Source organism: Pollicipes pollicipes, unplaced genomic scaffold (assembly GCF_011947565.3).
Source record: "Pollicipes pollicipes isolate AB1234 unplaced genomic scaffold, Ppol_2.1 Scaffold_7231;HRSCAF=8579_pilon_pilon_pilon, whole genome shotgun sequence".
In the NCBI taxonomy this organism is placed as follows: domain Eukaryota; kingdom Metazoa; phylum Arthropoda; class Thecostraca; order Pollicipedomorpha; family Pollicipedidae; genus Pollicipes; species Pollicipes pollicipes.
In genome coordinates, this window is record NW_023597034.1 from 39,829,385 (window position 1) to 39,840,391 (window position 11,007).

Genomic DNA, 11,007 nt, shown 5'->3' on the forward strand with positions numbered 1-11,007 from the left:
CGGTCGTCCACGTACAGCGCCGTCAGACACCCTGGCGGCGCCCGGCGAAACCATGGTCAGCGGCGGCGAGTCGGGTGCATCAAACAGAAGAAGCATGTAGGGGCATGAACACACGAGCAAACCAAACACAGCGGACAATGTCAGTGGATGATAACATAGGATATACATGGGACATTGGACAGTGGACGTACATAGGACATTCCGCTGACGGAAGCGGGTGGCTTATTGAGACACTCATTTAATCAATACTAAGTGCTCGAAAGATAACTAAGACCTTGCCTTTAATTGTTAAATCGTATTACCGGAGCCAAGGCAACCTTCTAGTAGGAAGATTACATGCGCTATCGTCGGCGTCGCCTTACGCAAAGCGAGCGGCGAGCCCCCGCCACCCCGCCCTCCTCCACAGCCGGCATCTGCCGGCCGTACAGCGCACCTCTGAAGCTGGTGGTGTTGCGCAGCTGCCAGTGGCGCACGGCGAAGGTGCCCTTCTCGGGCGGCAGGCCTCCGATGAAGAGCGGCGCGGCGGGGTCGAGCGCGCCGCGCTCGGACGGGTTCACGATCGGCCGCGTCAGGCCGCCGTCGACGCGGAACGTGAAGTTGGCGCCGTCGGTGAGCATCTCCACCTTGTGCGGCCGGCCGTCGGAGAGTACCTGGTGCCGGGAAGCGGTGGCGGTCAGGACCTCGGCCCGGCGGGGGAGGACGGACGAGCGGGTCACAGACGAAAGCAGCGGCGCGGCAAGCCGCGAGGTCTTGACGTCTGGCCCACACCGTGCCCCAGTGATTAGCTAAGATATAAGTGCAGATTCGCGAACCCATCAACATCCGCAACTTTCGATACATTGGTCTCCAAATGGCCCGAAGTTGGCTCAATCTTTCAAGACACCACCCCACATCACCCTTACTCCGCCACCACCACCGCCGTGTTCCCCACATCCCGCATGCACTCTCACCCCGAGACTGAACATGGTGTAGCCGGGCGAGTTGCCGAGGTCGTAGCTCACGCGCAGCCGGCCCTTGAACAGCTCCACGGCCAGGTGCTCGCGGCCGCCGCGGTACACCACGACGCCGTTCTTCTGTCGGCTGCGCAGCAGCACCGTCACGTTGCTGTGCTGTGTCGACTTGGGCGGGTCCAGCTCCACGTAGGCGTCCGCGTGCGCGAACGTCAGGCTGGTCAGGTGCTCACAGTATTTGCCTGCGGGCGAGGTCAGCGCGCGGGGTCAGGAGCGGGCACCTGGCTGGGGCGCCCGCCTTTGCATCGGACGGCTCATGCTCGTTTCTCGCCTCAGGAAAGTTAAGCTGACGCCGTTGCTAAGAGAAGAGAACTCGATAGATAAACTAAAAAGGTCGGGGCAGTCCTTTCCAGAATTGAATCCAACCTCCTCAACGCGGACGACACACCATCGCGGTGAAGCATCGCTCGGGGCCCCAGTGTTTCACCGGGCTCTGCTGCAGACAGACGCACGCCGCCGGCGCCGCTCGCCGACCGCAGCGCACCTGTGTAGCCCTCCTGGCAGCGGCAGCGGTACTCCTGCGAGTCGCGCGGCAGGAAGCAGGCGCCGTGCTTGCACTCGTTCTGCTGGCACGGTGACGTCTGCTGCATGAGCGCAATCGACGGCCCCTGCTCGCAGAACTGGCCGGCGAACCCGGCCGCGCACCGGCAGGAGTAGCTGTCGGCGCCGTCCACGCAGGTGGCGCCGTTCTGCGGACAGAGCGGGAAGCACGGCTCAGTCGGCGGGCAGGGAGTGGCGTGAGCGCAGGCCGGCAGGCGCTGCGGAGCTCACCCTACAACGGCTGGTGAGAGAAGTCGGACGGGGGCGCCACAACCAACATTTTGAGAATACAACAGCATATGCGAGGCACTAATCGGCAAGTGATAATTTTCAACGCTCGTTACTCTTCCCAAATTTTCTGCAGGGCACATAACCTGTGTGGCGATCAACACTTGAAGAAATTCGTTCTAAATGTTTCAAAATTGTAACCGCATCATCCCCCAGTGTGTTGATGCTGCCTTCATAGCTTCCCCCAACCCAAAACACTTGCGAGCAGGAAGACGAGGAGGACGGCCCATTCTCACCTGACAGAGACTGCTGGCGCAATTGTTCACGTTGTCGGTGCAGTTCTTTCCCGATATGCCCGGCGGGCAGGTGCAAGTGTAGTCTGTAGACTTGTCATTGCACGTGGAGCCGGCGGCGCAGGGGTTATACACCGTGCAGAACTCGATACGACGCTCGCAGAACTCCCCTGCAGAGGTCGACAAAGACTTAGCACTATACCTAATAGCATTGTCAGATCGGAGCGCAGTGCAGTATGCGTTTGGCACGTACGCCAGATGCATGAAAATGCACTGTGTCAAGTTTTTGCACGGTCCGGTCACGCACTTCAGGTCGAGCCCGGTGCAGAGAGAGGGGGGAAGAGGGGGGGGGGGATAGCCGTCACTTTCCCTACCAGCCGCGCGAACACACGTGACCATCCCTGCCTGACGATCATACACATCTGCCCCCCCCCCCCCCGACGCCAATGCCCGCATCCCCCACTTGTAACACACAGCGACTGTGTCATCCATCCGTAACCTCCCGACGCTTCACTCAGCGCGCTCGCGATTATCACTGACACAAACGGCATTCGTCGTCTCGGAGCCGAACACATCCCCGCCACAGTGTCTCTCTCCCATGGCGGCCGACCGGGCCGCCCCGGCGCGGCGGCAGGCAGCGACTGACCGGTGTAGCCGGGCTGGCAGCGGCACCACTACCGGCCCACACCGTCCTGACACTGGCCGTGCTCCGAACACCGGTAGCCGGCGCAGTCAGACACCCCCCCCCCCCCCCCCCCGCCCCGGCGCGGCGGCCGGCAGCGACTGACCGGTGTAGCCGGGCTGGCAGCGGCACCAGTAGCGGCCCACGCCGTCCTGACACTGGCCGTGCTCCGAGCACCGATGGCCGGCGCAGTCGTCCACGTTCACCTCGCAGTGCGTGCCCGAGAAGCCGTCCGGACAGTGGCAGCTGCGAACGCCGGCCGACGCCGGTCAGCGGGGAGCGGGCGCGTGGCGGGGTGGAGTGGGAGACGAGTGGCAAGGTCACATGACGAGACGGGTCCACTGTGGAGTGGTGAGGGAAGAGGGCACGGTCATGGGGCGAGACGGGTCTGGGGTGAAGCCGGTATGCGGCTGAGTCGAGTGGGAGATGAAGGGACACGGTCACACGAGACGGGTCAGTGGTGTGGCGGGCGCGTGGCGGAGTGAAGTGGGAGGGGTAGGGGGCGCGGTCACGTGACAAAACGAATAACGGCCGGGGAACACTTGAGTACATGTACGAATAAAGGACGAACCGAGGGGTCTGAGCCGCAAAGAATGACACAACAACCTGAGAGAGTCAAACCCAGCACATGGTCCCCCGGCGGAAAAAACAGATCATCGTACGGCAGTTCCCAAAAGTATATCAACTTCGTTACATAATGTTCACACGAATGGCAAGACGTCCCGCCTCAGAACGAAGATCACATCAAACATCTCAATGTTGAGCGCTACACCACATCAGAGCCATTCGAGAAGCTCGAACCGGCCGGCACCAGCCAGGTGGATGCGTCTCCCCACAGGACCAGATCACGTCCCCACGTGACCGTCGCGGACGCGGCCCGCCGGTCGTACCTGTAGCGGCCCTCCTGCACCACCTTGCAGGTGCCGCCGTTGGCACAGGGCGTGCCGTAGCAGGCGTTGATGGTCTGCTCGCACGTGTCGCCGTAGAAGCCGAGCGCGCAGCGGCAGGTGAAGGTGCGTGCGCGGCCGGCCCGGCACTGGCCGCCGTTGCGGCACGGCTGGGCGTGACACACGTCACACTTGGCCAAGATGGCGTCCGGCACGGGCCCGCCTGCCGGCGACGGCGGCACGCTCAGCACCAGCGGCACGTGCTGGGCAATGGCGGCTCTCAGGCCGGCCCGGACGGCGAGTGACAGATGGGACCAACGGAGTGGCGATTGGAGGGGGGGGGGGGGGGAGGGGAACAAGTGGGCTTACCATGAGCCATGCCTTCCTTAATGCGGGTCAGAGGACAGGACTGGCTTTAGGATAGCACACCACGGACGCTCTTGATGGGGAAGCCATCAGAAGCGTCCTTGGTCTGCTTATCCTACAGCAAGCCGCGGAGCACGCTCACACGTCACGCCACGCACCGGTGCAGACGAACTCGTCCTGCTTCGAGGTGAGCACCAGCTTGTTGCTCATGCGGGCGGGCGCCGAGCAGCGAGCGATGCCCGGCTCGCGGAAGTCCTTCTTCACCCAGGCGGCCAGCCAGCGCAGCTTGCAGTCGCAGTACAGCGGGTTCGACCCCAGCGCTCTGTGGCGGAAGAGGGACCACTTAGTCTAGTGGGGGCAATCTGTGACCAGGCAGGGACAAGTAACTGCGTAGGATCCGACCGAACCCGATCCAGATCTGATCCGGATCCGGCCAGAGGCGGCCGGCATCGGTACAGACTACGGGGAGCTTTATCAATGAAACGAAGCTCGGGATGACAGGTAGTCAGTTGGAACATGGCGCGTAGAGGCTGACACCACATGAACTGGGTCTATAACGGCAAAGACCGGGCGCCGCGTTTCCTAAGTCTTGAGCAGCTTCAAAGACGAGCCTCGCTCCAGGTTCGTGGACGACGGTGGCTGACGGACGTCTAATAAGCGCCCATGGGACCATGCCAGTGAGTAACATGTGAGTGATGCGACACGCGTCAGCGGCTCACATGTGGGTGATGTAACACACATCAGCGGCTCACGCGTGGGTGATGTAACTCACATCAGCGGCTCACGTGTGGGTGATATAACACACATCAGCGGCTCACGTGTGGGTGATGTAACACACATCAGCGGCTCACATGTGGGTGATGGCCGTCAACGGACTGAACGAGCCGTCTGGGATGCGCGACAGCTGGTTGCCATGGAGACTGAGGATGCGCAGTGAGTTGAGACCGCGCAGCGCGCCAGACTCCAGGCACTGCAGCTGGTTATAGCTGATGATCCTGAGAAAGGCGGGTGGCGTAAGAGTTGAGGTAGAAACTCCGCTTCATCAGAGAGATACGAGCCGACTGCTCTGTGCTTGCAAGGCCAGTAAGCATGAAATAGTGGCGCGTATCTTAACAACTGCAGACATACTGTAGGATACAACTGCAGTGAGAAGCTAAATGAACATATCATTTTCTCAACCCATCTGAGCTTCCAATCACAGCAGAGGGATGACTTAATTCAATAACTGCAGAAGAGTAGGCAGCTGGTGGGATCAGGTGAAGTCAGAGAGGTCTCGATGCTGGTGTACTTACAAGCGTCTCCAGGCTGCTCAGCTGGGCAAAGGTATCGTTCTCGACGGTGGCGATCTGGTTGTTGCTGAGGTCCAGCCGCCTCAGTGCACGCAGGTGACGTAGGTCTGATGACGTCACGCTGACCAGCTGATTGACGTCAAGGTAACTGGGGGCCAGGGCAATTCGTGCTCGAGAAGCTCTCGGGGCTCGCAACATTCAGCGTATGGAGGCTTGGAATGCCATGTTTGGTTCGCCGTTTATCGCAAACAGAACCCACAAACCAGGTTTACAAGGCTGGGCAGGGCTGAAGGAAGAAGACAAACCGTGTTTTAAACAAGGCTGAACCAGGAGCGCTTCTGCCCCGGCATTACGTGGTTGGTTTGTTTAAATCTTCCGATAAAAACGATACGCCAAAACGGATATGTGAGCACCGATAATTTTTCACTCGGACCGGGGCATTCGCAATGAGTTTAGATCACACAAGAGTTGGGATCCTTAAGCTCTGCCCACAAAACACTCCGTCAGCTGTTCAAAACACAAATATTGGAACAATGCAGTACGTGCCTGCACCAAAACATCTTAACTATTCGAAATCAGCCGTGGCAGGGCTCTGCCGACGTCGCCGTCGGCCAACGCCAATCGTTGGTGGTCCGCCATTGCCCGCGGCCGCAGTAACCGGCGGGAGAGGCCCTGGTGTCCGCCGACCCGGGCCCCAGCAGCCGACGGGAGAGGCCCCGTTGTCCGCCGCCTCACGGCCCCGATGGCCAGCAGAAGAGGCCCCCTAGAGAACCCCCCCGTGTCCGCAAGCACTGCGGCCCCCAGTAACAGGTGGGAGAGGCCCCGGTGTCCGCCGCCTCACGGTCCCGGTAGCCGGCGGGAGGAACTCACAGCTCGGTGGTGCGGCTGGAGATGCCGCCGGGCACGTGCGCCAGCTGGGGCGCGGCTGCAGCGGACCACTGTGCCGACGCACTTGCAGCCCCGCGGGCAGTAGTTGGTGGCCGGGCAGCCGGCCTGCTCCCTGCCGTCGGCTCCTGGCCGGCCGGCGGGGGCGGCGGTCAGGACAGGGGGTGAGGGGGGGGGGGGGGCGGCGCCGGCCCACTCAGGCATGACTCCAGCTCTTTCAGTCGAGGTCCGACAGCTAGGTACGATACGGAGGACTAGGGTGCTGTGAGCACGATCTTCGCTTTCAACAGCACGAGGGGAAACAATGTGAAGAAGCAAAAAGTAGACGGGAGAGCAAAAAAGAGGTTCTAAAAAGAAGTGGCAAAGAAAAGAAAACACAGATAGCGCAAAACGAAGGCCCATCAGGGAAGACATTTGCGCAGGCTTCCTGGGTCTAATGCTCGGGACGTCCGATCCAAACACGGACATGGCAACAAAGAGTGTTCGCCCTCTCTCCACCCGGGCTTCAAAGCCAGAGTCAGTGAGGCACCCAGCGCAGGGCCGGACCCACCTTCACACTGGAAGTCGGCCGGGACTAGACGCGTGAGCGGCTTGCGCCGCAGCCGGTCGGGCAGCTCGCAGGTGTGCGCGCCCACCTGGAGGTCCCCCTCCAGCTGCTCCCGCAGCCACTGCGTCATCCAGCGCAGCCGGCAGTTGCAGGCCAGCGGGTTCGACTGCAGGTCGCTGCGGTGACGGGTGAGAGGTTGGCACGGGGGCAGCTGGCTGGCCCGTCGTCGGGCTTCGCGCGGCTTGCGACTTTTCCAGACTGCGTGACTTAACTTTGAATGCCCGAACGACTGTTTAATGGTCCCCTATGTGACTTGCCCCTGTATCATCTGGTATGTGAAGCTGTGCGCATCATAGTACTCTAAAGCGCATTTTACTCACAACAGTCATTATCCTGATCAGTGAGAGGAATCCAGTCGAAGACGGCTAACGCAAATTGATGCAAGAATAGATTGGCAAAAACTAATGGCCGACCAGCCTGCCGCCTCGTCACTCACAAGGTCTCCAGCTTGCCCATGTGCCTGAACGCGGTCGCGCTCCACGCAGCTGATCTTGTTGTGGTTGAGCGCCAGCAGGCGCAGCTTGCTCAGACCGCTGAACGTGCCCAGCCTGATGCGAGTCAGCTCGTTCTCCGACAATATTCTGAAACGCGGGCGGACACACCGGCCATTAGACCGATGCGGAGCCACACGGCGAAGGGAATGGGACGAAACGACCGGTCAGCAGGGTCGGAACACACGCACTGCACAGGGATCTCCCAGCAAGCCGAAAAAGTTGCGGCATTAGAAAAGTCCTGGTTCAGCCGGGCCACGATGCGTGTAGCTCAAGGTAAAAAAAAAATGGGCAGTAGGCAACAGGTCTGAGCACATCTAGTCCGCCAAGCGGCTATAGTTAATGACCATGAATTATTAACTTGAATGACATGCGCGAGTTATTTCAGAGCCAGATATACTCACAGCTCCTCCAGGGATTGAAGGGAACTGAACGCTCCGTCCTCGATGCTCTCGATCAAGTTGACGCCCCAGGTTGATCTTTCTCAAGACCTCAGCGATGAAAAACCGGCAGCGCTCTCACCCTGGAGATTTCGTTGCTGCTCAGATCCTGAAAAAGACAGCCGAGGAGAATTTTAGTTCGGCTTCGCTGAGCCAGGTCACCGAGATCGCCGTGTGATGGAAGAGGGGGGAGGATGGGAGGAGAGCAAGGGGACTGAGGACACGGCGCGGAGCGCGCTGCGGTGCCCTTACCTTGGCGCCCCCCCCCCCCCCCCCTCCCCCAACGCGGCCGACGGACGGGCACTCACAGCTCGGTGGTGTGTTCAGGGCCTGCCCTCTTTCTCAGGCCCACGGGAGGGGAATCACATCCCGGTGGTGGTACTCGGGCTTGTCCTCCCCCTTCCCCCGTTCCCCCGGCCGACAAACGGGCACTCACACCTCGGTGGTGGTGCTCGGGTCTGCCCCGTCGCCGACAGACGGGCACTCATAGCACGGCGGTGATGCTCGCGGCCTGCCCATCCCCCGCGGCCGTCGACAGACGGACACTCAAAGCTCGACGGTGGCGCTCGGGCCTGCCCGCCCCCTCCCTCGCGGCCGACAGAAGGAGAATCACAGCTCGGCGGTGGCGCTCGGGCCTGCCCGCCCCCTCCCTCGCGGCCGACAGAAGGAGAATCACAGCTCGGTGGTGGTGCCGGGCTGGCCTCCCCTCCCCCGCCGCCGACAGACGGACACTCACAGCTCGGTAGTGGTGCTCGGGCCTGCCCCCCCTCCCCCGCCGACAGAGGGACACTCACAGCTCGGTAGTGGTGCTCGGGGCTGCCTCCCCTCCCCCGCCGACAGAGGGACACTCACAGCTCGGTAGTGGTGCTCGGGGCTGGCCTCCCCTCCCCCGCCGACAGACGGACACTCACAGCTCGGTAGTGGTGCTCGGGGCTGGCCTCCCCTCCCCCGCCGACAGACGGACACTCACAGCTCGGTAGTGGTGCTCGGGGCTGGCCTCCCCTCCCCCGCCGACAGAGGGACACTCACAGCTCGGTAGTGGTGCTCGGGGCTGTCCTCCCCTCCCCCGCCGCCGACAGACGGACACTCACAGCTCGGTAGTGGTGCTCGGGGCTGTCCTCCCCTCCCCCCGCCGCCGACAGACGGACACTCACAGCTCGGTGGTGGTGCCGGGGCTGGCCTCCCCTCCCCGCCGCCGACAGACGGACACTCACAGCTCGGTAGTGGTGCTCGGGCTGTCCTCCCCTCCCCCGCCGCCGACAGACGGACACTCACAGCTCGGTGGTGGTGCCGGGGCTGGCCTCCCCTCCCCGCCGCCGACAGACGGACACTCACGCTCGGTGGTGGTGCCGGGGCTGGCCTCCCCTCCCCCGCCGCCGACAGACGGACACTCACAGCTCGGTGGTGGTGCCGGGGCTGGCCTTCCCTCCCCCGCCGCCGACAGACGGACACTCACAGCTCGGTAGTGGTGCTCGGGGCTGGCCTCCCTCCCCCGCCGACAGACGGACACTCACAGCTCGGTAGTGGTGCCGGGGCTGGCCTCCCCTCCCCCGCCGACAGACGGACACTCACAGCTCGGTAGTGGTGCTCGGGGCTGGCCTCCCCTCCCCCGCCGCCGACAGACGGACACTCACAGCTCGGTAGTGGTGCTCGGGGCTGTCCTCCCCTCCCCCGCCGCCGACAGACGGACACTCACAGCTCGGTGGTGGTGCCGGGGCTGTCCTCCCCTCCCCCGCCGCCGACAGACGGACACTCACAGCTCGGTAGTGGTGCTCGGGCCTGTCCCCTCCCCCCCCCCCGCCGACAGAGGACACTCACAGCTCGGTGGTGGTGCCGGGGCTGTCCTCCCCCCCCCGCCGCCGACAGAGGGACACTCACAGCTCGGTAGTGGTGCTCGGGGCTGTCTCCCCCTCCCCCGCCGCCGACAGACGGACACTCACAGCTCGGTAGTGGTGCCGGGGCTGTCCCCCTCCCCGCCGCCGACAGACGGACACTCACAGCTCGGTAGTGGTGCTCGGGCCTGTCCCCTCCCCGCCGCCGACAGACGGACACTCACAGCTCGGTAGTGGTGCCGGGGCTGTCCCCCCCCCCCGCCGCCGACAGACGGACACTCACAGCTCGGTAGTGGTGCCGGGCTGGCCTCCCCTCCCCCGCCCGACAGACGGACACTCACAGCTCGGTAGTGGTGCCGGGGCTGTCCCCCCTCCCCCCGCCGCCGACAGACGGACACTCACAGCTCGGTAGTGGTGCCGGGGCTGGCCTCCCCTCCCCCGCCGCCGACAGACGGCACTCACAGCTCGGTGGTGGTGCCGGGGCTGGCCTCCCCCCCCCCCCGCCGACAGACGGACACTCACAGCTCGGTAGTGGTGCTCGGGCTGGCCTCCCCCCCCCCCCCGCCGACAGACGGACACTCACAGCTCGGTAGTGGTGCTCGGGGCTGGCCTCCCCCCCCCCCCGCCGACAGACGGACACTCACAGCTCGGTGGTGGTGCTGGGATGTGCCTGCTCGGGACCGGCCTGCGGGCGCGGCCCGAGCAGTCGACCGTGGTGCCCTCGCAGACGCACCGCTCCGGACACTCGACTGTCTTCAGAGGACATTCGTGGTAGACAGCAGGCTCACCCTTGCCGCCTGGAAAGTCGTGCAGACGACCGCGTCAGGTCTTTGGGCAGATTGGCAGGCCGGCGGTATCGGTTTTCTGAGACCAAGCGCGAGCCAATGCCTCGTTTTATCAAAAGGAAGAAAGGGCACTCATCAGCCGTACGGCTGTGTTCATGATCAATACGCTTCTAGAATATGAATGTTGTGGCCAGAAGGCATATAGCATGGAAAACCCGAGCTGAGGGTGCCATGAAGTAATGGATTATAGGGTCTAATAATGCCTTGTAACGGGGAAAACTAATTAGGTTGCACGATTTGTTTGCAAAACAATAACATGAATCAGTGAAATCGACCATTCGCCGACACCTATCGGTGATTAAAACGGGCCTGTATCTAATGGGAAGCGACGGTAAAGGAAATCGATTATGTCCGCTATGATCAATGCGACCACATTCCGTGTCAGCTGGTGCTGGCAGCTGACACGGGGAAGATGCCAGCAACATGAACATAGCGGGAGTTACGAATTACGGGCGGACGAGAATGTCATGCATGATGAGAACTGATAAGGTATAGTAATGCAACTTTGAAAGAAAAAGAAACTATCGGCTGCATTTTGCACGCATGTAGTGGGCACTCCCCAATGCTGAGCACAATGGCGTGACGCTGATACAGAATATTGGTCACGCACAA

The 11,007-nt window shown here is 62.3% G+C and overlaps 3 protein-coding genes across 3 annotated transcripts in view; all 3 read right to left on the reverse strand.

The window, feature by feature from the left end:
* Positions 1 to 22: 22 nt before the first annotated feature.
* Positions 23 to 5,176, reverse strand: LOC119110111 (protein slit-like). The gene is made up of 10 exons (XM_037233851.1): positions 5,145 to 5,176; positions 4,858 to 5,001; positions 4,165 to 4,328; positions 3,644 to 3,863; positions 2,860 to 2,999; positions 2,075 to 2,241; positions 1,495 to 1,699; positions 951 to 1,192; positions 363 to 650; positions 23 to 31 (listed from the first exon to the last, which is right to left on the reverse strand). The coding sequence occupies exons 1-10, from the start codon at positions 5,174 to 5,176 to the stop codon at positions 23 to 25; spliced, it is 1,611 nt and encodes a 536-aa protein (XP_037089746.1).
* A 129-nt stretch (positions 5,177 to 5,305) lies between these two features.
* Positions 5,306 to 7,748, reverse strand: LOC119109188 (slit homolog 2 protein-like). The gene is made up of 5 exons (XM_037232767.1): positions 7,683 to 7,748; positions 7,224 to 7,368; positions 6,731 to 6,903; positions 6,166 to 6,308; positions 5,306 to 5,443 (listed from the first exon to the last, which is right to left on the reverse strand). The coding sequence occupies exons 2-5, from the start codon at positions 7,241 to 7,243 to the stop codon at positions 5,435 to 5,437; spliced, it is 345 nt and encodes a 114-aa protein (XP_037088662.1). The 5' UTR covers positions 7,244 to 7,368; positions 7,683 to 7,748; the 3' UTR covers positions 5,306 to 5,434.
* A 402-nt stretch (positions 7,749 to 8,150) lies between these two features.
* Positions 8,151 to 11,007, reverse strand: part of LOC119110112 (uncharacterized) — a 5,926-nt gene continuing 3,069 nt past the window's right edge. Inside the window, exon 3 of the mRNA XM_037233852.1 lies at positions 8,151 to 8,176. Coding sequence (XP_037089747.1) covers positions 8,151 to 8,176 — 26 coding nt within the window. The remainder of the gene's footprint in view (positions 8,177 to 11,007) is intronic.

Bases quoted from the DNA above. Each gene is read 5' to 3' on its own strand.
- LOC119110111 (XM_037233851.1), bottom strand. From the start codon at position 5,176: ATGATATGTTCATTTAGCTTCTCACTGCAGTT. The intron at 4,329-4,857 runs GTGAGCCGCTGA...CTTCCGCCACAG, and splicing joins TTGACGGCCATCACCCACAT to AGCGCTGGGGTCGAACCCGC. The intron at 651-950 runs GTGAGAGTGCAT...TCCCGGCACCAG, and splicing joins ACACCATGTTCAGTCTCGGG to GTACTCTCCGACGGCCGGCC.
- LOC119109188 (XM_037232767.1), bottom strand. From the start codon at position 7,243: ATGGGCAAGCTGGAGACCTT. The intron at 6,904-7,223 runs GTGAGTGACGAG...CCGTCACCGCAG, and splicing joins ATGGGCAAGCTGGAGACCTT to CGACCTGCAGTCGAACCCGC. The intron at 6,309-6,730 runs GTGGGTCCGGCC...CCGGCCGGCCAG, and splicing joins GGCCGACTTCCAGTGTGAAG to GAGCCGACGGCAGGGAGCAG.